We start from the raw sequence: 27,502 nt of genomic DNA, 5'->3' as shown, positions 1-27,502 counted from the left end.
AGACTCTAGGTCCATCCACCTCACTACAAATAACTCAGTTTCATTTCTTTTTATGGCTGAGTAATATTCCATTGTATATATGTACCACATCTTCTTTATCCATTCATCTGTTGATGGACACTTAGGTTGCTTCCATGTCCTGGCTATTGTAAATAGAGCTGCAATGAACACTGTGGTACATGACTGTTTTTGAATTATGGTTTTCTCAGGGTATATGCCCAGTAGTGGGATTGCTGGGTCGTATGGTAGTTCTATTTTTAGTTTTTTAAGGAACCTCCATACTGTTCTCCATACTGGCTGTATCAATTTACATTCCCACCAACAGTGTAAGAGGATTCCCTTTTCTCCACACCCTCTCTGGCATTTATTGTTTGTAGATTTTTTGATGATGGCCATTTTGACTGTTGTGAGATGATATCTCATTGTAGTTTTGATTTGCATTTCTCTAATGATTAATGATGTTGAGCATTCTTTCATGTGTTTGTTGGTAATCTAATGTCTATTTAGGTCTTCTGCCCATTTTTGGATTGGTTTGTTTGTTCTTTTTTTTTTTTTTTTCGGTATGTGGGCCTCTCACTGTTGTGGCCTCTCCCGTTGCGGAGCACAGGCTCCGGACACGCAGGCTCAACGGCCATGGCTCACGGGCCCAGCCGCTCCGTGGCACGTGGGATCCTCCCAGACCGGGGCACGAACCCGTGTCCCCTGCATCGGCAGGCGGACTCTCAACCACTGTGCCACCAGGGAAGCCCGGTTGTTTGTTCTTTTGATATTGAGCTGCATGAGCTGCTTGTAAATTTTGGAGATTAATCCTTTGTCCTTTGCTTCATTTGCAAATATTTTCTCCCATTATGAGGGTTGTCTTGGTTGTCTTTTCGTCTTGTTTATGGTTTCCTTTGCTGTGCAAAAGCTTTTAAGTTTCATTAGGTCCCATTTGTTTATTTTTGTTTTTAGTTCCATTTCTCTAGAAGGTGGGTCAAAAAGGATCTTTCTGTGATTTATGTCATAGAGTGTTCTGCCTATGTTTTCCTCTAAGAGTTTGATAGTGTCTGGCCTTACATTTAGGTCTTTAATCCATATTGAGTTTATTTTTGTGTATGGTGTTCGGGAGTGTTGTAATTTCATTCTTTTACATGTAGCTGTCCAGTTTTCCCAGCACCACTTATTGAAGAGACTGTCTTTTCTCCATTGTATATTCTTGCCTCCTTTATCAAAAATAAGGTGACCATATGTGCGTGGGTTTATCTCTGGGCTTTCTATCCTGTTCCGTTGATCTATATTTCTGTTTTTGTGCCAGTACCATACTGTCTTGATTACTGTAGCTTTGTAGTATAGTTTGAAGTCAGGGAGCCTGATTCCTCCAGCTCCATTTTTCTTTCTCAAGATTGCTTTGGCTATTTGGGGTCTTTTGTGTTTCCATACAAATTGTGAAATTTTTTGTTCTAGTTCTGTGAAAAATGCCAGTGGTAGTTTGATAGGGATTGCATTGAATCTGTAGATTGCTTTGGGTAGTATAGTCATTTTCACAATGTTGATTCTTCCAATCCAAGAACATGGTATATCTCTCCATCTATTTGTATCGTCTTTCTTTTTTTTTTTTTTTTTTTTTTTTTTTTTGCGGTACACAAGCCTCTCACTGTTGTGGCGTCTCCCGTTGCGGAGCACAGGCTGTGGATGCGCAGGCTCAGCAACCATGGCTCATGGGCGCAGCTGCTCCGCGGCATGTGGGATCTTCCCGGACCGGGGCATGAACCCGTGTCCCCTGCATCGGCAGGCGGACTCTCAACCAGTGCGCCACCAGGGAAGCCCCTATTTGTATCATCTTTAATTTCTTTCATCATTGTCTTATAGTTTTCTGCATACAGGTCTTTTGTCTTCTTAGGTAGGTTTATTCCTAGGTATTTTATTCTTTTTGTTGCAATGGTAAACGGGAGTGTTTCCTTAATTTCTCTTTCAGATTTTTCATCATTAGTGTATAGGAATGCAAGAGATTTCTGTGCATTAATTTTGTATCCTGCTACTTTACCAAATTCATTGATTAGCTCTAGTAGTTTTCTGGTACCATCTTTAGGATTCTCTATGTATAGTATGCCATCTGCACAGAGTGACAACTTTACTTCTTCTTTTCCAATTTGGATTCCTTTTATTTCTTTTTCTTCTCTGATTGCTGTGGCTAAAACTTCCAAAACAATGTTGAATAATAGTGGTGAGAGTGGGCAACCTTGTCTTGTTCCTGATCTTAGTGGAAATGGTTTCAGTTTTTCAGGATTCTTTTTTTTTTTTTTTTTTTTTTTGCGGTACGCGGGCCTCTCACTGTTGTGGCCTCTCCCGTTGCGGAGCACAGGCTCCGGACGCGCAGGCTCAGCGGCCATGGCTCACGGGCCCAGCTGCTCCGCAGCATGAGGGATCCTCCCGGACCGGGGCACGAACCCGTGTCCCCTGCATCGGCAGGCGGACTCTCAACCACTGCGCCACCAGGGAAGCCCTCAGGATTCTTTTTTTTAATTGACAAATAGTTTATCATCTTTTGTTTCTGAAGCCTTTTTTGTTACTATTATGAGAAAAATGTAACAAACACCCATTTACCCATATAAGAATTGTATATAACAATTAACATTTTGTAAAATTTACTATATCTTTTTTTTTTCTGATATATTTTACCACAAGTAGAGACATGATATTTCACTTCTATTTCTGTGTGCATCTCCAAAAGGAAGTCTTATACAATCTTAATATCATTATCACACTTAAATTAATAGAACTTTCTATTATCAGCTAATAGTAGTTCTTATTAAAATTTCCCCAGCTCTCTTTTGTAACTAGTTTGTTCAATTCAAGATCCAGTAAAGTATCATTATTGTATTTAGTTGTTAAAATTCTTAATTCTCCTTCAGAGTCAGAATTTGAATATAGTACTGTGCTTTCTCTATGCTTTCCTTTCCTTGTATCGAAAAAGCTTTGTAACAATCAGAACTTTTCAATAATAGAACAGGCATGGAGGAATTAGTGAGCTATTTGTTAGTGGTGTTGTTTCAGTAGGCTGAGTTAACTCTGGCCTCTGTAGTGTCCAATCCAGTGGACACTTTTCTTCATATTATTTGACTGATTTGTGACATCTGATATGTTTGTCATTCCCACCTTTTTTAAAAAATAAATTTATTTATTTATTATTGGCTGCATTTGGTCTTAGTTGCTGTGTGCAGGCTTTTCTCTAGTTGTGGTGAGTGGGGGGCTACTCTTTGTTATGTTGCACGGGCTTCCAATTGTGGTGGCTTCTCTTGTTGTGGAGCACAGGCTCTAGACACACGGGCTTCAATAGCCGTGGCTTGCAGGCTCTAGAGTGCAGGCTCAGTAGTTGTGGCTCGTGGTCTTAGTTGCTCCGCGGCATGTGGGATCTTCCCGGACCAGGGCTTGAACCTGTGTCCCCTTCATTGGCAGGTGGATCCTTAACCACTGCGCCACCAGGGAAGCCCTGTCGTTCCCACCTTTGACCTGTGTGACTTACTTCCTCTTGGTTTTATTCTTACCTGTGTTGTTTCTTTTTGTCCTGTATATGTTGATGTTCCCTTGGCCTCTTTTAAAAAAAATAAAATAAATTAAAAAAAGATAAATAATTTGGCTGCATTGCATCTTCGTTGCTGCATGCAGGCTTTCTCTAGTTGCGGCATGTGGGCCCTAGGGAGCACAGGCTTCAGTAGTTGAGGCACATGGGCTCAGTAGTTGAGGCACATGGGCTCTAGGGCTCACGGGCTTCACTACTTGTGGTACGTGGGCTCAGTAGTTGTGGCTCATGGACTCTAGAGCACAGGCTCAGTAGTTGTGGCGCGTGAGCTTAGTTACTGTGCGATGTGTGGGATCATCCTGGACCAGGGTTCGAACCTGTGTCCCCTGCATTGGCAGGTGGATTCTTAACCACTGCACCACCAGGGAAGTCTGCATGTATCTTTCTGAATTAGAGTTTTGTCTGCATATATGCCAAGGAGTGGGATTGCTGGATCATATGACAACTCTATTTTTAGTTTTTAAAGGAACCTCCATACTGTTTTCCATAGTGGCTGCACCAATTTGTATTCCCACCAACAGTGTAGGAGGGTTCCCTTTTATCCACACCCTCTTCATCACTTATTATTTGTAGACTTTTTAATCATGGCCATTCTGACAAGTGTTTTGCATTTCTCTAATAATTAACGGTGTTGAGCACCTTTTCATTTGCCCATTGGCCATCTGTATGTCTTCTTTGGGGAATTGTCTGTTTAAGTCTTCTGCTCATTTTTTGATTGGGTTGTTTTTTTTTGTTATTGAGTTGTATGAGCTGTTTGTATATTTTGGAAATTAAGCCCTCATTGGTTGCATCGTGTGCAGATATTTTCTCCCAATCTGTAGGTTGTCTTTTCATTTTGTTTATGGTTTCCTTTTGCTGTGCAAAAGCTTGTAAGTTTGATTAAGTCCCTTTTGTTTATTTTTGCTTTTATTTCTATTGCCTTGGGAGACTGACCTAAGAAAATAGTGGTACAATTTATGTCAGAGAATGTTTTGCCTATGTTCTCTTCTAGGAGTTTTATGGTGTCATGGCTTATATTTAAGTCTTTAAACCACTTTGAGTTTATTTTTGTGTATGGTGTGAGAGAGTGTTCTAACTTCACTGATTTCTATGCAGCTGTCCCACTTTTCCTAACATCACTTGCTGAAGAGACTGTCTTTTGTCCATTGTATATTCTTGCCTCCTTTGTTGAAGATTAATTGACTGTAGGTGTGTGGGTTTATTTCTGGGCTTTCTATTCTGTTCCATTAAGCATATGTCTGTTTTTGTGCCAATACCACACTGTTTTGATTACTGTAGCTTTGTACTATTGTCTGAAGTCTGGGAGGGTTATGCCTCCTGCTTTGTTTTTTTCCTCAGGATTGCTTTGGCAATTCTGGGTCTTTTATGGTTTCATATAAATTTTAGGATTATTTGTTCTAGTTATGTGAAAAGTGTCATGGGTAATTGATAGGGATCACATTAAATCTGTAGATTGCTTTGGGTTTTTCCTCACCTTTAAAAAATTTTTTATTTATTCTTTTTACTTTTCAGTTATTTTGGCTGCACCACGAGGCTTGTGGATCTTTGTTCCCCAACCAGGGATTGATCCTGGGCCATGGCAGTGAAAGCTCCGAGTCCTAACCACTACACGGCCAGGGAATTCCCATTTTGTTCACCTTTTTTTTTTTTTTTTGCGGTACACGGGCCTCTTACTGTTGTAGCCTCTCCCGTTGTGGAGCACAGGCTCCAGACGCGCAGGCTCAGCAGCCATGACTCACGGGCCTAGCCGCTCTGCGGCATGTGGGATCTTCCTGGACCGGGGCATGAACCCGTGTCCCCTGCATCGGCAGGTGGACTCTCAACCACTGCGCCACCAGGGAAGCCCTGTTCACCTTTTTAAAGTCACTTCTTTGGGACTTCCCTGGTGGTCCAACAGTTAAGACTCTGTGCTCCCAATGCAGGGGGCCTGGGTTCGATCCCTGGTCAGGGAACTAGATCCTGCATGCTGCAACTAAGCTGCAACTAAAAAAAAAAAAGATCCCGCATGCCGCAACTAAGACCCAGCACAGCCAAATAAATAAATATTAAAAAAAGAAAACAAACTTGTAATGCCCTGTACCTTGTGGGAACCCAATTAACATTTGACTTTTTAACAGAGGGGATTCTTGAATTGGCCAAAAGATTGGACTAGTTAACCTCTAAATGCCTTTTCAACTTTCAACCTAAGTTTCTGTTTTATGTCATGACCTAGGGCCTTGTGGATTGTAGTTACAACAGCATATAATATGCGTATCCAAAAGAGATAATAACAGTTTTAAGAACTGGCTTTTGATCTGTCTGGTACTAATATATGCCATTGTGTATACTCATGGCTAATTAAGTAGGAGATGCCACTTTTTATGTTAGATTGCTTTTGGTTTGAATGGAAACTGCAACTCATTATTTCACAGCAGGATGGCAAGTTCAGCAGTGTTGCTTTTATTTTTAATTAGGCAGTCATCCTGAAATGTGTCTGTATTTGCTGTGTTGGTCCTTAGAAAGGACAGCAGCTGAGCAGACTGTGATGTAGATTTGCCATGTGGTTGGTCATGATATACAGCTAATGTACTTATCAGTATTCCTGTTCAGGAAAATGGCCAGTTTTCTGGGCTACATCTTACCCGTAATGAATCCTTGTTTTATTTTGAATTAGAGGGGGGATTTTTATGATGATAGAAAGAAAACAAAGTATGATTAGGATATTAGGATATTATGTTTGCATTCTTTTTCTACTCTTTATACCCAGGGTATGAATGTCCACTGAATTCTCAGAAATCCTTTTTACTCACTTGTGGGACTTCATTACCAACTCTGTACACACATGATTCCATATTTGGATGGATGTTGAAGATTATGGTTGCTGGCTGACACTTTGCCATATCCTGTTACCTGTTGGTTGATAGCTGTTCAGTGCGTTACAGGATTTTATTTACATCTTCGTTGTTGTGAAGTTTCATCTGCTTCATTCCTGTGGAATGAAAGTGTAAGAGACAACTAATACTGTACATTAGAATGGAAAAGAAGGGCGGATTGGGGGTTGGCATATCTTTCCTGTCAGCTTGGCATCCATTCTTTAAATAGTCTGTTTAAACCAATGTTAATTTATTTATTTAGTTAGTTTTTGGCTGCATTGGGTCTTTGTTGCTGTGCGCGGGCCTTCTCTAGTTGCGGCAAGTGAGGGCTACTCTTCGTTGCAGTGTGCGGGCTTCTCATTGCGGTGGCTTCTCTTGTTGCAGAGCACGGGCTTTAGGCGTGCGGGCTTCAGTAGTTGCAGCACACGGGCTCCATAGTTGTGGCTCGCGGGCTCTAGAGTGCAGGCTCAGTAGTTGTGGCGCACAGGCTTAGTTGCTCTGTGGCATGTGGGATCTTCCTGGACCAGGGCTTGAACCTGTGTCCCCTGCATTGGTGGATGGATTCTTAACTACTGCGCCACCAGGGAAGCCCAATGCTAATGTTTTGATCTATAGAATGTGATGAAGAGACTAAAGGCTTTTGCTTCAGCGGCTGGTGGTGTTAAATTAGGGTGGAGAATAGTAGTAGCTTTGTACCTAGCTAGTAAGCTGTAATTTTTCACAGAAATTTAGCTGTTTTTCTGGAGGAGACATGTCATAGTGGGAAGTATTTGGATTTGGAACTCTTGATTTGAATCCAGAGTCTGTCAGTAGTTGTTTGAATTTGTTTGAATTTAATCTCTCAGTGTTTTAATTTCTTTCTCTTTAAATTGGAGATGATAACACCTACCTTGCAGAGTTGTCATAAAGGTTATCAAAAACGCAAAAACATTTGGTAGAAGGCATGGCCTATGGTAAATGGTGGCTGCAGTTGTTATTATTTCCATAAGCATTTCAGATGGGCGTATGGTCTACTTGGGAGTCCTAAAAAAGTTTCTTGATTCTCTGGAAAATGATTTGTGGAATTCCTACTTTGAAAAGATAAAATATATAATATTGGTTATAGGATATTTAGTTCACTGACTTTTTTATTGATAGCTTTTCAAATTACTTTCTCCAATCAAAGCTTTTAATTGTACTTTCTTTGGGAAAAATAAATCAATCCCAGTGTAAGTGAAAATTAGCCTTTGAAAAGACAAACCTTCCTATGCAGAAAAGAAAGGAAAAAAGTTTTGAACTTTCCAGTTTATAAATATTGAAATTGAGAACACAATTACTAAAAAATTATTTGTGTCCTTGTAAGCAACATAATTTTGGCATTTTTGAAAGACTGCTGAAGGCTATTTCCTGGTTTAAGAACAAAACTGATTAAGCTTTTCTGACACAGTGCTTCTTAACGGGGGCACTATTGGCATTTAGGGCAAGACAGTTCTTTGTTGTGCAGGACTGTTCTGTGCATTGTAGGACATTTAGCTTCCCTGGCCGCTGCCCACTAAAATGCCAACAGTGCCCACCCCACACCCCCACCATTGTGACAATAGCTCCTCCCTGACAAGAACCTCCTTCCTCCTAAATCTTCACATGACCCTAATTGAGAACCACTGGGACTCTCGCTGGGATATTTTTAGGGAAGCAGCTCACAGTATCATCAGTTTCCATTTAGGAATTCCAAGTTTTTACAAGCTTAAAATTCTTGATCAACAATGTGTAGTCTCTTGAATCAAATAACCTCTTTACAGCGAGAGTAATTGTAGTTGTTTTTTTGTTCCACCCAAAATGTATACTTTAAAGGCACTATTTGTATCAAAAGGTAATATTCCTTAAGTGAGACCAAGAGAGGTAATCCAGAGTCTGAAAACAGCATAAAATCTCACAAGTTTCAAAGAATGTATTGTCTGATTTTAAAATTAGTTATTTTCAGATTTTAAAAAATAGGGCATGGTTTTAGAGTCTGTTCATACACACCTTTGCTGCCTTTTATGGCTAATTAAAATTTATCAGATTAAATTGAAAGCTATTTGTAACTTGGTTGGTTTCATTTAAAATGTGGTCATTCAGTATGCTGGCCAAGGAAGCAGAAGGCATGGTTTGGAAGTTTTCCCATGCTCAGCACTTTTCCAAAATGGATTAATAAAGTTCTTACTCCCATAAGGGGACTGTACTTTTATCCCTCAACTGTCTAGTAATTAGTATTGCTTTAGCATATAATAGGGGCTCTACAACTAAATATCAGTGTTTGTCATGAGTGCTTTTATATTTTAAGTTTGTGGACTTGAATAAGTAAGGCTATCCAAAAATTCTCCCAATGGTTTTGACTTTTTAGGCTAAGATATAAATATTCCTTGGACCAAAAACTATAGTCGAACTATTGCAGAATAAAAGTTTGAGAATCTTGAGACTTGGCTTGCACAGTGGGATGCTATTTATTTGCCAAATTGTTTTCAGTTTTTTTGGGCTGAGCATACTGCATAGCTGTTGTATTGGCAATAGACTTTAAAAAAGAGAAAACAACTGTTAGAATTCTTTTTTTATTAGGAAAATTAAATATAGAAAAGAGTACAATATAATACCACCCAGAATTAACAAATATTAGTGAAAAAAATTAGCAAACATAGCATTTTGTGTTTGTTATAGGTTTGTTTTTTAATAAAAGGAAACAAAACATTGTTGTTATAGTTGAAGTCTCCTTTATTTCCCTTCCTTATCTCACTTTTCTTCTTTCCCACCAAGGCAACTACTACAATGAATTTAGTGGCTGGCTTTCTAGTTCATGCTTTTATCTTTTTTTTTTTTCTGGCTGCGCCTTGCGGCATGTGGGATCTTAGTTCCCTGATGAGGGATCCAACCCGAGCCCCCTGCATTGGAAACACGGAGTCTTTTTAAAAAAATACTTTCTTTTATTTATTTATTTTTGGATGCACTGGGTCTTCGTTGCTGCCCGTGGGCTTTCTCTAGTTGCGGTGAGCGGGGGCTACTCTTGGTTGTGGTGCGCGGGCTTCTCATTGCGGTGGCTTCTCTTGTTGCGGAGCACGGGCTCTAGGCACACGGGCTTCGGTAGTTGTGGCGCACGGGCTTAGTTGCTCTGCGGCATGTGGGATCTTCCAAGACCAGGGCTTGAACCCGTGTCCCCTGCATTGGCAGGCGGATTCTTAACTACTGCGCCACCAAGGAAGCCCCAGAAGCATGGAGCCTTAAACACTGCACTGCCAGGGAAGTCCCCCTAGTTCATGCTTTTAGACATTTACTATAAATATATATCTTTATATAATAATCATAATAAGCAGCAGGACTTGAATGCTTACTGTTTGTCAGGCACTGTTCATTTAATCAATACCCCTTGGTGATTGTAAGAATTAAATGAGTTAATACATATAAAATGTTATAATATAGATACTAATTTATTTCCATTTTATAGATGGGGAACTGGAGATGTAGAGAGGTTTTGAAATAACTTGACCAGGTTCACATAGCTTCAAGTTACAGAGCAAGGATTTGAATACAGATTTGTTCTGGAGGCTATACCTTTAATCAGTATGCTGTCCTGCCTCTCTATAATATGTTATTTTATATGTTTAAAAAATACATTTTTTAATTAAAATGGTATCATCCTGTAGGATGGTCCTACAGTTTTTTTGGTAACTTCTTAAAAATTGCTTTGAATTCAGTTTAAAAAAATTTATTTATTTAGGGCTGCATCGGGTCTTAGTTGTGGCACTCAGGATCTTTTGTTGTGGCTCACAGGCTTCTCTCTAGTTGTGGTGCATGGGCTCAGTAGCTGTGGCTCACAGGCTCAGTAGTTGTGGTGCACGGGCTTAGTTGCCCTGCGGCATGTGGGATCTTCCTGGACCAGGGCTCAAACCCGTGTCCCCTGCATTGGCAGGCGGATTCTTAACTGCTGTGCTACCAGGGGAACCCTACATCATCTTTTTAAAAAATTTTTATTGGAGTATAATTGATTTACAGTGTTGTGTTAGTTTCTGCTGTACAATAAAGTGAATCAGTTACACATATACATATATCACTCTTTTTTTAGATTCTTTTCCCATATAGGTCATTACAGAGTATTGAGTAGAGCTCCCTGTGCTATACAGTAGGTCCTTACTAGTTATCTATTTTATATATAGTAGTGTGCCTATGTTAATCCAAATCTCCCAATTTATCCCTCTCCCTCTTTACCCCCTGGTAACCATAAGGTTGTTTTCTACATCTGTGACTCTATTTCTGTTTTGTAGATAAGTTCATTTGTACCTTTTTTTACATTCCACATTATACCACGTTGTCTTTATCCATTCATCTGCTGATGGACACTTAGGCTGCTTCCATGTCTTGGCTGTTGTAAATAGTGCTGCAATGAACATTAGGGTGTATGTATCCTTTTTTTTCTCTTTCAAATTTTATTGAAATGTAGTTGATTTACAATGTCATGTTAGTTTCAGGTATACAGCACAGTGATTCAGTTTTACATATACATATATATATGTATATATTGTTTTTCAAATTCTTTTCCCTTATAGCTTATTAAAAAATATTGAGTATAGTTCCTTGTGCTATACAGTAGGTCCTTGTTTGTTATCTATTTTATATGTAGCAGTGTGTATCTGTTAATGCCAAGATCCTAATTTATCCCTCCCCCCCTTCCCCTTTGGTAACCATAAGTTTGTTTTCTATGACTATGGGTCTATTTCTGTTTTGTAAATAAGTTCATTTGTATCTCTCTTTTCTTTTTAGATTCCACATATAAGTGATGTCATATGATATTTGTCTTTGTCTGGCTTACTTCACTTAGTATGGTAATCTCTGGGTCCATCCATGTTACTGAAAATGCCATTATTTCATTCTTTTTTTATGGCTGAGTAATATTCCATTGTATATATGTAGCACATCTTCTTTATCCGTTCCTCTGTCAGTGGACATTTAGGTTGCTTCCATGTCCTGGCTATTGTAAATAGTGCTGCAACGAACGTTGGGATGCATGTATCTTTTTGAATTATAGTTTTCTCTGGATATATGCCCAGGAGTGGGATTGCAGGATCATGTGGTAGTTCTAATTTTAGTTTTTTAAGGAACCTCCATACTGTTTTCCATAGTGGTTCTACCAATTTACATTCCCCCCAACAGTGTAGGAGGGTTTCCTTTTCTCCTCAACTTCTCCAGCATTTATTGTTTGTAGACTTTTTTTTTTTTTTTTCAGTACGCGGGCCTCTCACTGTTGTAGCCTCTCCGGTTGCGGAGCACAGGCTCCGGACGCGCAGGTTCAGCGGCCATGGCTCAAGGGCCCAGCCGCTCCGCGGCATGTGGGATCTTCCCGGACCAGGGCATTAACCTGTGTCCCCTGCATCGGCAGGCGGACTCTCAACCACTGCGCCACCAGGGAAGCCCTGTAGACTTTTTAATGATGGCCATTCTGACTGGCGTGAGGTGATACCTCACTGTAGTTTTGATTTGCATTTCTCTAATAATTAGCGATATTGAGCATCTTTTCATGTGCCTGTTGGCCGTCTGTATGTCTTCTTTGGAGAAATATCTGTTTAGGTCTTCTGCCCACTTTTTGATTGGGTTGTTTTTTTTGATATTGAGTTGCATGAACTGTTTTTATATTTTGGAGATTAATCCCTTGGTTTGGTTGCTTTATTTTACAAATATTTTTGTACACTAAGTTGCTTTATTTTACATTTTCTCCCATTCTGTATTTTTCTAAAGTTTCTTTTTCTTTTCCATCTCTGTCCAAATTGTAATTGGCCTGGCCTTCTCTGCACTCAAGTCCTGATCCTCTTTTATATGCAGATGACTAGCTTAACTCCTTACAACTCTCATAGTGGAAAAACACTGAACTAAGTAATAATGAAATGGAAAAAGCTTGAGCTTTGCTGCTGGGTGGACCTTTGTTCCAGTTCTGGTTCTACCAGCTCTGTTTCCTTAGACAAGTTACTTAACCTCCTGAACCTACATTTGTTTTTCTGTAAAATGGGGATCATACCTGCCTTGGTGATATATTTTGAGGATTAAATGAGAAAGTGCCTGTGAAATTCTTGGTGTTTTTTTTAAAAAGCTATTAATATTCCCCTTCCCTGCTGTAGGGGATCTTCAACTCTTAGTGTACATAAGAATCACTGGGAAACTTGGTAAAATTTCCAGGCCTCACTCCAAGAGATTCTGATTTAGTAGGTCAAGGTTGAGACCCAAGAATCTGAGTTTTAAATGAAGTCCTTGGGTAATTTTGAAACAGATGATCAACAGACATACTTTTAGAAGTGCATTATCCTTGGTTCTAAGTCTAGCTTTGCTAGTAAATACCTTATAGCTATGGGCACATTATTTACGCTTTCTGGTCCTTGTGTTTCCTAAAATATAAAATGAACTTCATGGTCTCTACTGGCTGTAAAATTTTTAAAATGTTGGTCTTATAATGCTAAATTTTTGATCTGGTGATCTGTTGCCACTTTTTGGCAGAGGTTCAATAGAGGTACTTAAATGTTTCATTCTTTTTTTCTTCTTTTTTTTGGCCGTGTCAGGTCTTAGTTGCGGCACGTGGGATCTTTTTTTTGTTGTGGCATGCGGGCTGTTCGTTGTGGCGTGCAGGCTTCTCTCTAGTTGTGGCATGTGGGTTCTCTCTCTAGTTGTGGCACTTGGGCTCCAGAGTGCATGGGCTCTGTACTTTGCAGCATGCAGGCTCTCTTGTTGAAGCCTCAGTAGTTGTGGCATGTGGGCTTAGTTGCCCCGTGTCACGTGGGACCTTAGTTCTCCGACCAGGGATTGAACCCGCGTCCCCTGCACTGGAAGGCAAATTCTTTACCACTGGACCACGAGGAAAGTCGCAAACGTTTCGTTCTTTAGGAACTTGGATTATCCTTCCTTCTGTGAAGACTGGTGACACTAGCTAAGCAAAAATAATTTGTTTTAAAGACACAGTTATAACTCATGGAACCTTAAGCCAGGATGCAGTTAGGCCTCAGGAATCAGGGATTAGAGCACATTAGGAAAAGCAAGAAGTTCTTGACTGTCTGTGCCTTTTTTTCCTCTGCAAATTTGCCTCAATCCCTTGGCTTTTCCTGCCTTCAAGCCTGCGTGGTAGAAAATCGCCATGGCCAACAGCTCCTGAGTTTACATGGTTTCCATTTTAGAAAGCAGCCAGACTGAGGCTGGAATATCTTAATTCCAATTCCAAATTGCCCAGAAAGGAAATGTGATTGGTCCATATTGGGTAGAATGCTACCAACTTTGGCTACAGCAGGGTCATATTGTAAGGATGTCCCTGCAAGCCCTGCTGCTAATTCTCCATGATTGGAGGTGGTAGAGGTATTCTGGGTTGGATATTCATCACATTTATGGAAGTGTTTCACTAATTGTAGAATCACAATGTTGTATTTTGCATAGGACTCTTACAATTGATTCTTTTTTAAAAATCTTTTTCAATACTAATTTTATTTTATTTTTATTAAAAAAATTTTTTTATTTTAAAAATATTTTATTTATTTATTTATTTGGTTGCACTGGGTCTTAGTTGTGGCTTGCTGGCTTCTTAGTTATGGCATGCATGTGGGATCTAGTTCCCTGACCAGGGATTGAACCTGGGGCCCCTACATTGGGAGCGTGGAGTCTTAACCACTGTGCCACCAGGGAAGTCCCAAAATTTTAATTTTATATTGGAGTATAGTTGATTAACAATGTTGTGTTAGTTTCACGTGTACAGCAGAGTGATTCATTTATACATATACATGTAACTATTCTTTTTCAAATTCTTTTCCCATTTAGGTGATTACAGATTATTGAGCAGAGTTCCCTGTGCTACACAGTAGGTCCTTATTAGTTATCTGTTTTATATATAGAAGTGTGCATGTGTCAATCCCAGTCTCCCAGTTTATCCTCCCCCCATATTCCTGGTAACTATAAGTTTGTTTTCTACATTTGTGACTCTGTTTCTGTTTTGTAAGTTCATTTGTACCATTTTTTTTAGATTCCACATGTAAGCGATATCATATATTTGTCTTTCTCTGTCTGACTTCCTTCACTCAGTATGACAATCTCTAGATCCATCCATGTTGCTGCAAATGGCATTATTTTGTTCTTTTTTATGGCTGAGTAATATTCCATTGTATATGTGTACCACATCTTCTTTATCCATTCTTTTGTCAGTGGACATTAAGGTTGCTTCTATGTCCTGGCTATTGTAAATAGTGCTGCAATGAACATTGGGGCGCAGGTATTGTTTCAAATTATGGTTTTCTCTGGATATATGCTCAGGAGCAGGATTGCTGGATCATATGGTAGCTCTATTTTTAGTATTTTAAGGAATCTCCATACTGTTCTCCATAGTGGGTGTACCAATTTACATTCCCACCAACAGTGTAGGAGGGTTCCCTTTTCTCCACACCCTCTCCAGCATTTATTGTTTGTAGATTTTTTGATGATGGCCATTCTGACTGGTGTGAGGTGATACGTCATTGTAGTTTTGATTTGCATTTCTCTAATAGCCATGTTGAGCGTCTTTTCATGTGCCTATTGGCCATCTGTGTGTCTTCTTTGGAGAAATGTCTATTTAGGTCTTCTGCCCATTTTTTGATTGGGTTGTTTGTTTTTTTGATATTGAACTGCATGATATGTTTGTAAATTTTGGAGATCAGTTGCATCATTTGCAAATATTTTCTACCATTTTGTGGGTTGTCTTTTTGTTTTGTTTATGGCGTCCTTTGCTATGCAAAAGCTTTTGAGTTTAATTAGGTCCCAGTTGTTTATTTTTGTTTTTATTTCCATTACTCTAGGAGACAGATCGAAAAAGATATTGCGATTTATGTGAAAGAGTGTTCTGCCTGTATTTTCCTCTACCAGTTTTTAAAAAATTATTTATTAATTTGTTTGTTTGTTTGTTTAAGCTGTGTTAGGTCTTAGTTGGGGCATGTGGGAACTTTAGTTGCAGCATGCAGACTTCTTAGTTGCGGCATGCACACGGGATCTAGTTCCCCGACCAGGGATTGAACCTGGACCCCTTGCATTGGGAGTGTGGAGTCTTACCCACTGGAGCACCAGGGAAGTCTCCTCTAAGAGTTTTATAGATGCTGGGAAAACTGGACAACTACATGTAAAAAAAAATTAAATTAGAACATCTTTTTAACACCGTACACAAAAGTAAACTTAAAATGGATTAAAGGGACTTCCCTGGTGGTCCAGTGGTAAAGAATACATCTTACAATGCAGGGGGCGCAGGTTCCATCCCTGGTCAGGGAACTAGAATCCCACATGCTGCGGGACAACTAAGCCCCGCGCACCACAACTACTGAGCTCGCGCCTCAACTAGAGAAAAGCCTGTGTGCTGCAATGAAAGATTCCGCATGCCTCAACGAAGATCCCACGTGCCACAACTAAGACCTGACACAACCAAAAATAAATAAATAAATAAAAAGTAAATCTTTTAAAAAAATGGATTAAAGACTTAAATATAATTGATTCTTGTGGAAAAAGTAGATGTAGGGAGAGACAGGCTAAAAGAAAAAGTGGGCTTTTGTTTTTATTCTTAGGTACCAGATGGGATGGAGCCTTCTGTAGTCACACTGCTGGACTGGGTTGTTTAATCAAGAGTGGAATTTTAAATTGCTTTTGGATATAGTTTTCTTCTTTTAAAATTATACAGTTTTATAATATAAAATATTTGTCATCCTTGTTTTATATATTTGGACTTAATGATTTTTCAAATGAAGAGAAAATTATATGAGGCTGTGAAGGGCATTGGCAGGAGCACAGGCTTTTGAATCAGACAATCTGGCATGTTAACTTTATCTGTACCATTTGGTGACTGTATGATTGCTTGACCTCTCTGTGAAATGAACATAATAATCCTTATATCATGGATTATTTGAGAATCAAATGACATGACATATGTGTAACTCTTATAGTATGTTTCCTAGATAATAGGTACTCAACGAATAATAGCTATATCACCACTTTTCGAAGGTAAAAGCATAAAGTGTTTTTTAGATCTGAAAATCAGGCGCTAGAATATGAAAGAGGAAATATTTTTACATTGATAATGTACTGTATGCCTGTATTTATTATTCATTAATGGTTTTAATGAAATATCATTTTAATCTCTTATTTAGTGAGGAGCCAGAAGAGAAGTAAAACTCAACAGAAATTTACTATGTGTGGAATTCATTCCTAAAAGAAGAAAAAAAGTGATTATTGAGACTATGGATCGGAGCAAACGGAATTCAATTGCAGGATTTCCTCCGCGTGTGGAACGTCTTGAAGATTTTGAAGGAGGTGGTGGAGGGGACGGGAACATGACCCAGGGGGGAAGAGTTTGGCCCTCTTCATACCGAGCTCTTATAAGTGCCTTTTCCAGACTGACGCGTTTAGATGACTTCACCTGTGAAAAAATAGGGTCTGGCTTCTTCTCTGAAGTGTTCAAGGTGAGTGATGCATCAGTTTTTCTCATATTGTCTTGTTGATGGTCAGTTTCACTGCAGAGTTGACAGTTGTGTTTAATTAAGACGTAGGCTTTGCCTTGTCAGAGTGCTATGGATCTTGAGCAGTGTTACAAACTGTCCTCTTGAGCTATCTATTAACTTGTAAGCTATTTTATTTATTTTAATTATAAAAATACTACATGCTGATCAAAAATTAAAATAATATAGGAGCCTCTTCCACTCCCCCAGAATTCTTCATCATCCCAAATGGAAACTTTGTACCCATTAAAAAATAGCTCCCTCCACTACCCTTAGCCCTGTTAATGTCTGTTCTGCCTTCTGTCTCTATGAATATGTCTATTCTAGGTATCTCATATTAATGGAATTATACAATATTTGTCCTTTTATGCCTGGCTTATTTCACTTAGCATAATGTCCTCAAGATTCATCGATGTTGAAGCGTATATCAGAATTTCGTTTCTTTGGAATTCTCTGGTGGTCCAGTGATTAGGACTTGGTGCTGTCACTGCCGGGGTTCTGGTTTGATCCCTGGTCCGGGAATTAAGATCCTGCAAGCCACACGGCAGGGCAAAAAAAAAAAAAAAGGATTTCTTTTTGTATCTGAATAATATCCCATTGTATGTATATACCACATTTTCTTTATCCATTCACCTGCTGATGGACATTTGGGTTGTTTCCTCCTTTTGATTATTGTAAATAATGCTGCTGTGAACACTGATGTACAAGTAACTGAGTCCCTGCTTTCAGTTCTTTTGGGTATTTACCTATAAGTGAAACTGATGGGTCATATAGTAATTCTATGTTTAGCTTTTTAAAGAAATTGTGGTAAAATACGCATAACATAAAATTCACTATCTTAACCATTTTTAAGTGTACAGTTTTAAGTATATTCACATTGCTGTGCAACCAATCTTCAGAACTTTTTCATCTTGCAAAACTGAAACTCTGTACCTACTAAACAATTCTTCCCTTCCTTCTCCCCGCAGCTCCTGGCAACAACCATTCTACTTTCTGTTTCTATGAGTTTGACTACTCTAGATACTCTATATAAATGAAATCATGTAGTTTTTGTCTTTTTGTGATTACCTTATTTCACTTAGTCTGTTTTACTTTTTAAGGAACCACCATACTATTTTCTGTTAGTTGTACCATTTTACATTCCCACCAGCAACGTACAACAGTTCTCATTTCTCCATATTCTTAATAACGCTTGTTCTTTCTTTCTTCCTTCCTTCCTTCCTTCCTTCCTTCCTTCCTTCCTTCCTTCCTTCCTTCCTTCCTTCCTTTCTTTCTTTCTTTCTTTCTTTCTTTCTTTCTTTCTTTCTGATATTAGCAATTCTGGTGGGTATGGAGTGATATCTCATGTGGCTTTGATTTGCATTTCTCTAATGACTAGTGATGTTGAGCATCTTTGAATTGGCCTTTTGTGTATCTTCTTTGGAAAAATATCTATTCAAGTCTTTTGTCCTTCTTTTTTTTTTTTTTTTGCGGTACGCAGGCCTCCCACCGTTGTGGCCTCTCCCGATGCAGAGCACAGGCTCTGGACGTGCAGGCCCAGTGGCCATGGCCCATGGGCCCAGCCGCTCTGTGGCACGTGGAATCCTCCTGGACCAGGGCACGAACCCACGCCCCCCACATTGGCAGGCAGACTCCCAACCACTGCGCCACCAGGGAAGCCTTTTTTGTCCATTTTTGAGTTCGATTTTATTTGTATGTAAGGGTCATATCCTTTATCAGATACATGACTTGAAAATATTTTCTCCTATTCTGTGGGTTGTCTTTTTACTCTCTTATAGTGTCCTTTGATGCACACAAGTTTTTAATTCTGATTATGTCTAGTTTACCTAGTTTTTCTTTTGTTGCCTGTGCTTTTGGTGTCATGCCCCAAAATAACTTCCAAATCTAATATCATGATTTTCCCCAATTATTTCTTCTAAGAGTTTTATAGTTTTAGCTCTTACATTTATGTCTTTGATCCATTTAATTTTTGTATGTGGTGAAAGGAAAGGTCTAACTTCATTCATTCAATGGTGCTGAGTTTTCCCAGCACCATTTGTTGAAAAAAACTGTTCTTTCCCCATTGAATGGTCTTGGCACCCTGTTGAAAATCAATTGATCATATGTGCCAGTGTTGATAACACTTTTATTTTATTTAAAAAAATATTTATTTAGGGACTTCCCTGGTGGCACAGTGTTTAAGAATCCGCCTGCCAATGCAGGGGACATGGGTTCAATCCCTGGTCCGGGAAGATCCCACATGCCACAGAGCGACTAAGCTCATGCGCCACAACTGCTGAGCCTACGCTCTAGAGCCTGCGAGCCACAACTACTGAGCCCATGTGCCACAACTACTGAAGCCCACACACCTAGAGCCCATGCTCTGCAACAAGAGAAGCCACCGCAATGAGAAGCCTGTGCACCACAACGAAGAGTAGCCCCCACTCGCCGCAACCAGAGAAAAGCCCACGCACACAATGAAGACCCAACGCAGCCAAAAATAAAATAAATAAAAAATAATATAAATAAAAAATAAAATAAATAAATTTATTTTAAAAAAAGTCATTGCCATACCCAAGGTCATCTAGGTTTTCTTCTGTGTTATCTTCTAGGAGTTTTACAGTTTTGCATTTTATGTTTAGGTCTGTGATCCATTTTGAGTTAATTTTTATGAAGGTGTAAAGTCTATGTCTAGATTCATTTTTTTGCATGTGAATGTCTAGTTCTTCCAGCCCCATTTCCTGAAAAGGCTATTTTTGCTCCGTTTTATTGCCTTTGCTTCTTTGTCAAAGATGAATTGACTGTATTTATGTGGATTTCTGGGCTCTCTATTCTATTCCATTCATCTGTTTGTTTATTCTTTCATCAATACAACGAAGTCTTGATTACTGTAGCTTTATAATATGTTTTGAGGTCAAGTATTTGTTCTTCTTTAACACTGAGTTGGCTATTCTGGGTTTTTTGCCTCTCTATATACACTTTAGAATCAGTTTGTTGATATATACAAGATAACTTGCTGGGATTTTGGGATTGCATTGAGTCCATAGATTAAATTGGGAAAAACTGACATTTTGACAATATCGAGTCTTATCCATGAACATGGAATACCTCTCCATGTATGTAGTTCTTCTTTGTTATCTTTCATCAGAGTTTTGTAGTTTTCTTCATACAGATCTTGTACATATTTTGTTAGATTTACACCTAAATATTTTATTTTGGGGGTTGCTGATATAAATAGTAATTTGTAATTTTAAATTCTACTTATTCATTGCTGGTATATAGGAATGTAATTGGGCTTTTTTGTACTAACATTGTATCTTGCAGTCTTACTATAATTGCTTATTAGTTTCAGGAGGTTTTTTAAAAATTAATTAATTAATTAATTAATTAGGCTCCCTCAGGTCTTAGTTGTGGCATGTGCGATCTTAGTTGTGGCATGTGCGATCTTCGTTGTGGCATGCGGAATCTTTCGTTGCAGCACACAGGCTTCTCTCTAGTTGTGGTGCTCAGGCTCCAGAGGACACAGGCTCAGTAGTTGTGGTGCGCGGGCTTAGGTGTCCCACGGCATGTGGAATCTTAGTTCCATGACTAGGGATCAAACCTGTGTCCCCTGCATTGAAAGGTGGATTCTTAACCACTGGACCACCAGGGAAGTCCCTATGTGCTCTCATCATTTCTAGTGTAATTTGGTTTGATTTTCCTTTTTTTTTTTTAAACATCTTTATTGGAGTATAATTGCTTTACAATGGTGTGTTACCTTCTGCTTTATAACAAAGTGAATCAGCTATACATATACGTATATCCCCATAGCTCCTCCCTCTAGTGTCTCCCTCCCACCTGATTTCCTTTTTAATCTAAGGATTATATAAAATGAGATTTTAAAATTTCCACACAGTAAGTTTTCTTTTGGTAATTGTTTGATATTTAATTTCTAATTTTAGTGCATAATGATCAGAGAAAATGGTTTATATGAAGTCTGCCTTTGGAGTATAATTTAGATTTTGTTTTGGTGTAATGCATGATCAGATTTTTTTGAATGCTGCAAATGTGTTTGAAACAAATATGAATTTCTATTTGTTTGCATAAAGTTCTATATATCTCTGTTAGATTAAGCTTTTGTATTGTGTTATTCAGATGTTATATGGCCTTCTTTATTTTAGTCTAATCTATTTCTTTGAAAAAGTTCTATTAATAGTTCCTAATGTGTTTATAGATTTCTCCTTGTGTTTCTCTCAGCGTGTTGTTTACAGGCCATCTTGTGAAGTAGATATTAATAGAAATTCATTATTATTATTGGATTGTATGCTATAGATGGATTGTATATTTTATAAATGCTAGTTTTTTATTTTTATCCCACCTTATGCTTTTAGCTTTGATTTCTACTTTATGTGATATCAATATTGTGTACCTTCTTCCTCACTGTATGCATTTGTCTGTTGTTTTGGTTATTATTTTCCCAGTATGTCTTTTTCTATCTCTATTTTTATTCTGTCTGTGATAGTACATTCTTAATGTGTGTCCTGTGAAACAGTTTTATATTTAGGTTTTTTGATCCAAAATTAAATTTGCCCATAAAGAGATTGTAATCTGTTTACATTTCTTTTTTTTTTCTTTTTTTTTTTTTGTGGTACGTGGGCCTCTCAGTGCTGTGGCCTCTCCCGTTGCGGAGCACAGGCTCCGGATGCGCAGGCTCAGCGGCCATGGCTCATGGGCCCAGCCGCTCCGCAGCATGTGGGATCTTCCCGGACCGGGGCACGAACCCGTATCCCCTGCATCGGCAGGCGGACTCTCAACCACTGCGCCACCAGGGAAGCCCCCTGTTTACATTTATTGTGATTACTTCTGTCTTTATACTGAGTAAACTCTTAAATGGTAATTTAATGAGTATAGAATTTAGGACAGTAGTTATTTTCCTCAGCACTTTGAAATTACTCTTCCCCTTTTTCTTCTTCTTTTTGTAGTTCATCTCTATTGTTGCTAATAAGTTAATTCTTAGTCTGGTTGTTACCCTTTTTATTTTTCATTTATTTATGTATTTTTTTTAAAGACTATGGTTTCTTTTTTTGGCTGCAGTGGGTCTTCATTACTGCACACGGGCTTTCTCTAGTTGCGGCAAGTGGGGCCTACTCTTCGTTGTAGTGCGTGGGCTTCTCACTGCAGTGGCTTCTCTTGTTGTGGAGCATGGGCACTAGGCACACAGGCCTCAGTAGTCGTGGCACATGGACTCAGTAGTTGTGGCTCACGGACTCTAGAGCACAGGCTCAGTAGTTGTGGCGCACGGGCTTAGTTGCTCCATGGCATGTGGGATCTTCCTGGACCAGGGATCGAACCTGTGTCCCCTGCATCGGCAGGCGGATTTTTAACCACTGTGCCACCAGGGAAGTCCCAGGGCTTTTTTTTAAATCTCTGTGCACTGCTGTATCCTCAGTGTCTAGAATTCTACTTGGCACATAGTACCCATTTTTCTACAAGGTTATTTTTCTTGTATCTTACTGATTTGTGGGACTCCTTTATATCTGTGCTATGAATTATAGATATTCTCCAAGACTGTAGTGCTTTTTAAGCTAGTTTTTAACAATTTTGCAATGTAGAAATAGTTCATTTTGTTTTTTACTGTCTTGACTTCTGTTTCTTTTATTATTTAGAAAGGCTGTCTGCGCTCCTTTGTTATTAATAACATAATTTTTTTCTAATCACTTTTATGGTATTACTACTTATGTTTAAATATTTGATCCATCTGGAATTTATTTATTTTTTATATATATATATTTTTTGCGGTACGCGGGCCTCTCACTGTTGTGGCCTCTCCCATTGTGGAGCACAGGCTCTGGACGCGCAGGCTGCAGATGTGCAGGCTCAGAGGCCATGGCACACGGGCTCAGCGGCCATGGCTCATGGGCACAGCCGCTCTGCGGCATGTGGGATCCTCCCGGACTGGGGCACGAACCCGTGTCCCCTGCATCGGCAGGCGGACTCTCAACCACTGCGCCACCAGGGAAGCCCCTGGAATTTATTTTTTAAGATGTGTACTCACTTCTACCAGCAACATTTAGTTTATCTCAATATTTAATATTTTTCTCACTGATTGGAAATGTTACCTTTATTCTATACTGAATTTTCTTAAGTATTTTGGTCTTTTTCTAGACTTTATTCTATTGCATTGAACTGTCTATTCATATATCAGCATTGCAGCTTTATTTTAATATCTGGTTAGTCTAGTTCTCCATCATTATTCCTTTTTAGAATTTTCTTGGCATTTCTTCCTTTTTTTTTTTTTTTTTTGTGGTACATGGACCCCTCACTGTTGTGGCCTCTCCTGTTGTGGAGCACAGGCTCCGGACGCGCAGGCTCAGCGGCCATGGCTCATGGGCCCATCCAGTCCACGGCATGTGGGATCCTCCCGGACCGGGGCACGAACCCGTGTCCCCTGCATTGGCAGGCGTACTCTCAACCACTGTGCCACCAGGGAAGCCCTCTTCCTTATTTTTAATGCGAGTTTTAGAATGAATTTGCCACTTTCTAAAAATACACTATTGCCATTTTTGTTGAGATTTGAGTAAATTTATAGATTAATTTATAGAGAATTATTATCTTTATGATATTGAGTCTTTTTATATAACCACATGGCATGCCTTTTCATCTGTTCAAGTATTTTGTGTCCCTTTGTAGACATTAAAAAGTCAAAAAAATCTTCCACATTTCTTGTGATGTTTAGTATTAGTTTTTTCTTTTTTCTGTTGCAGTTGTAATTGAGAACTCTACTTCCATTATATCTTTTTGTGTGTGTGTGTGGTATGCGGGCCTCTCACTGTTGTGGCCTCTCCCATTGTGGAGCACAGGCTCCGGACGCGCAGGCTCAGTGGCCATGGCTCATGGGCCCATCCAGTCCACGGCATGTGGGATCCTCCCGGACCGGGGCACGAACCCGTGTCCCCTGCATCGGCAGGCGTACTCTCAACCACTGCGCCACCCGGGAAGCCCAACTTCCATTATGTCTTATGTTTGTTGTTTGCATATGAGGACTATTAATTTTTACATATTAATTTTTGGTACATCTAGTATGCTGAGTTTTTTAATGTTTGCAATAGATTTTCAGTTGATTCACTTTGATTTTCCAGACATACAGTCATATCTGTGAATGATGATAAATTTATTTCCCATTTTTATATCTCACTTATCTTTTTCTCAATAAATTGCATTGATTAATACTTCCTAAAATGTTAAGTAATCGTGATATTTGACATCTTTGTGTTGTTCCTGACTTTAATGGAAATACTTGTAGTGTTTCCTAATTAAACATGATATGGTTTGGGGGCTGAAGTAGATATCTCTTTTTCTATTGGATCTTCAAAATCTTAACATAAAATCTCCTGTTTTGTGAATAATTATTTTTATGCAGTATGGATGTGGAATTTTTACCATATGTCTTTTCAAAGCCTGTAGTATGATTGTTAATTTTATGTGTCAACTTGACTGGGTCAGAGGGTGCCTAGATATATGGTCAAATTTTATTCTGGGTGTGTCTGTGAGAGAAAGTTTTGGATAAGATTATCATTTGATCAGTAGCCTGAGTAAAGCAGATTGCCCTCCCTAATGTGGGTTACCATCATCCAATCATTTGAAGGCCCATGTAGAACAGAAAGGCTGACCTTCTTATCATTAGAGGGAACTCCTCCCTGACTACTTTAGCTGGGATATCCGTATTTTGCTGCCTTCCTTTGGATTGGAACTGAAATGTTGGCTCTTCTTGGGCCTTGAGCCTGCCAGCTTTTGGACTGGAACTTATACTATTGGCTCTCCTGGTTCTCAGGCCTTCAGACTTAGACTGAAATTACCAGTGGCTTTCCTGGGTCTCCAGTTTACTGACTAGAGCTCTTGAGACTTCTCAGTCTATAACTGTGTGAGCCAATTCCTTATAATAAATCTCTTTGTCTCGGTATATATCCTGTTTGTTCTGTTTCTCTGAAGAACTCTGATACATATGGTGATACATGTATTTTCCTCTTTTGCTCTCTTAGTAAAGTGAATTATATTAGTAGGTAGCCTAATAGTGAGTTATCTTTGCATTCCTGGTGTATTATTCTTTAATGAGTTGCTAACTTCTTTTTTTTTTCTTTAATTATTTTCTTTCTTTATTTTTGGCTGTGTTGGGTCTTTGCTGCTGTGCATGGGCCCCAACTAGCTGCAACAAGCGGAGCCACCTTGCCGCGGTGCACGGGCCTCTCACTGCAGTGGCCTCTGCCATTGCGGAGCAGTGGCTCTAGGTGCGTGGGCTTCAGCAGTTGTGACACGCGGGCTCTAGAGCACAGGCTCAGTAGTTGTGGCCTACGGGCTTAGTTGCTCTGCAGCATGTGGGATCTTCCTGGACCAGGGATCGAACCTGTGTCCCCTGCATTGGCAGATAGATTCTTACCCACTGTGCCACCAGGGAAGCCCCACTGTGTTTATTTTTAAGGTTCATGATGAATTTAGCTAGTTTGGTCTCTTAGGAAATAATTAAGACTTATGAACTAGGGCAGTGGTTCTCAACTGGGGTCAGTTTTGCCCTCCTAAGAGATATTTTGCAATGTCTGGAGATATTTTTGGTTGTCACAACTGGGCAGGGAGTGCTACTGGCATCTAGTGGGTAGAGGCCAGTGATGCCATTAACATTCTACAATGCACAGGATAGCCCTCCACAACAAAGAATTGTCTGGCCCAAACTGTTAATAATGCTGAGGTTATAAATCCCTGGCCTAAAAGCACTAAAAAGATGAAAGTATAACATCTGTTACTGAATTTAGGAAGAATATACTTTTAGAAACAAAACAGTTTGGTTATACATTTAAAACCATTTGTGAGCTTCAAAGAGTTTCCTTTGATTGTTATTCTTTTCTTTTTCACGTTTTTAAAAACTATAAAACAGATTAGGGTAATTTCATTGTTTCTAGCAAAATGACTTAAAATATTTTGGATGTTAGTGAAACCTATTTAGGGAAGAACCGAGGTATGTGTAAGAAGAGGTGACATGAGTGTTTGTGTGTACATTTGTAAAGTAAGGGAAAAGAATGTAAAACCAAATGGCACAATGGCCCTAATCTCTTACCTTCTGGTAAGTGGAAAATCTATTCAGCTTTAGTGTAGCAGTGGCTGACAACCTGTTCAGTGTTTTAAATTAAGAGTGCTTCTGGTAGGATACAGTAGAAGGCTCTTAATTTCTTTTTTGTTTAATTAATTAATTAATTAATTTTTTTGGCTGTGTTGGGTCTTTGTTTCTACGTGCGGGCTTTCTTTTTGATTGTGGTGAGCGGGGGCTACTCTTTGTTGCAGTGTGCGGGCTCTCATTTTGGTGGCTTCTCTTGTGGAGCACAGGCTCTAGGTGTGCGGGCTTCAGTAGTTGTGGCATACGGGCTTCAGTAGTTGTGGCTCGCGGGCTCTAGAGCACAGGCTGAGTAGCTGTGGTGCACGGGCTTTGTTGCTCCACGGCATGTTGGGATCTTCCTGGACCAGGGCTCGAACCCGTGTCCCCTGCATTGGCAGGCGGATTCTCAACCACTGCTCCACCAGGGAAGCCCTTAATTTCTTTTTATACTAGTCCTTGTTTTGTTTGGGAATATAATTGGAAGGAGGATTTCTAGGAAGATGACTTTTCCAGTCTCTTGAGATAACTAAAGTACCCCATGAGATACTAAAACACAGAATTATTTTAGTATGTATTGTGAAACCTATAAAACCTGGAATCCCATTCTAGAACAAAGTATCAGTGTGATTTCTTTTCGTTTTAATAAGACCTTTACTGAGAGATAATTCATATAGTGTAAAATTCTCCTTTTTTAAATACATAATTCAGTGGTTTTTAGTGTATTTACAAGGTTGTACATCCCTCACCACTGTCTAATTTAAAAATATTTTTATCATCCTAAACAGAAATCCTGTACTTATTAATAGTCACTGCCCATTCCTCCCTTCCCGCATCTCCAGGCAACCACTAGTATTCTACTTCATGTCTCTATAGACTTGCTTCTTCTGGACATTTCATATAAATGGAATCATACAATATGTGACCCTTATGACTGACTTCTTTTACTTAGCCTAATGTTTTTAACATTGATCCATGTTACAGCACGTATCACTATTTCATTCCTTTTTATGGCCCAGTAATATTACAATGTATGGGTAATAGCACATTTTGTTTATATAGTCATTTGTTGATAGACATTTGGATTGTTCCCATCTTTTGGTTATTGTGAATAGTGCAGCTATGAATATTTGTGTACAAGTATTTGTTTGAGTACTTGTTTTTAATTATTTTGAGTATATACCTAGAAGTGGAATTACTGGGTCATATAGTAATTCCATTTTACTTTTTGAGGTACTACCAGACTATTCTCCACTGTGGCTGTTTCATTTTACATTCTACTAGCAATATATAAGGGTTCCAGTTTCTGTAAAACTCACCAAAATTTGTTATTCTACCTCTTTATTATTTAAAAATTTTATTATTATAACTACCCTAGTGCATATGAAGTAGTATCTCGTGGGTTTTTTTTTAGATAATAATGGATTTACAATATTATATTAGTTTCAGGTATACAACATAGTGATTCAAAAGTTTTATAGATTATACTCCATGTATAGTTATTATAAAAATTGAC

At 39.0% G+C, this 27,502-nt stretch overlaps 1 protein-coding gene across 3 annotated transcripts in view; it reads left to right on the top strand.

Annotated features, from left to right (window-relative positions):
- TESK2 (testis associated actin remodelling kinase 2) overlaps nt 1-27,502 on the top strand; it is a 134,171-nt gene that overhangs the window by 12,306 nt on the left and 94,363 nt on the right. For 2 of the 3 annotated variants that reach the window (XM_060089714.1, XM_060089713.1), the window contains exon 2: nt 16,542-16,853. In XM_060089714.1, coding sequence (XP_059945697.1) covers nt 16,632-16,853 — 222 coding nt within the window. In that variant the 5' untranslated portion in view covers nt 16,542-16,631. Of the gene's footprint in view, nt 1-16,541; nt 16,854-27,502 lie in introns of those variants that run through there. The other variant, XM_060089715.1, reaches the window with a different exon arrangement.

This window comes from Mesoplodon densirostris, chromosome 2 (genome assembly GCF_025265405.1).
Source record: "Mesoplodon densirostris isolate mMesDen1 chromosome 2, mMesDen1 primary haplotype, whole genome shotgun sequence".
Lineage (NCBI taxonomy): Eukaryota > Metazoa > Chordata > Mammalia > Artiodactyla > Ziphiidae > Mesoplodon > Mesoplodon densirostris.
The sequence above is the reverse complement of the archived record's forward strand: the minus strand, read 5'-3'. Positions and strand labels throughout refer to the sequence as shown.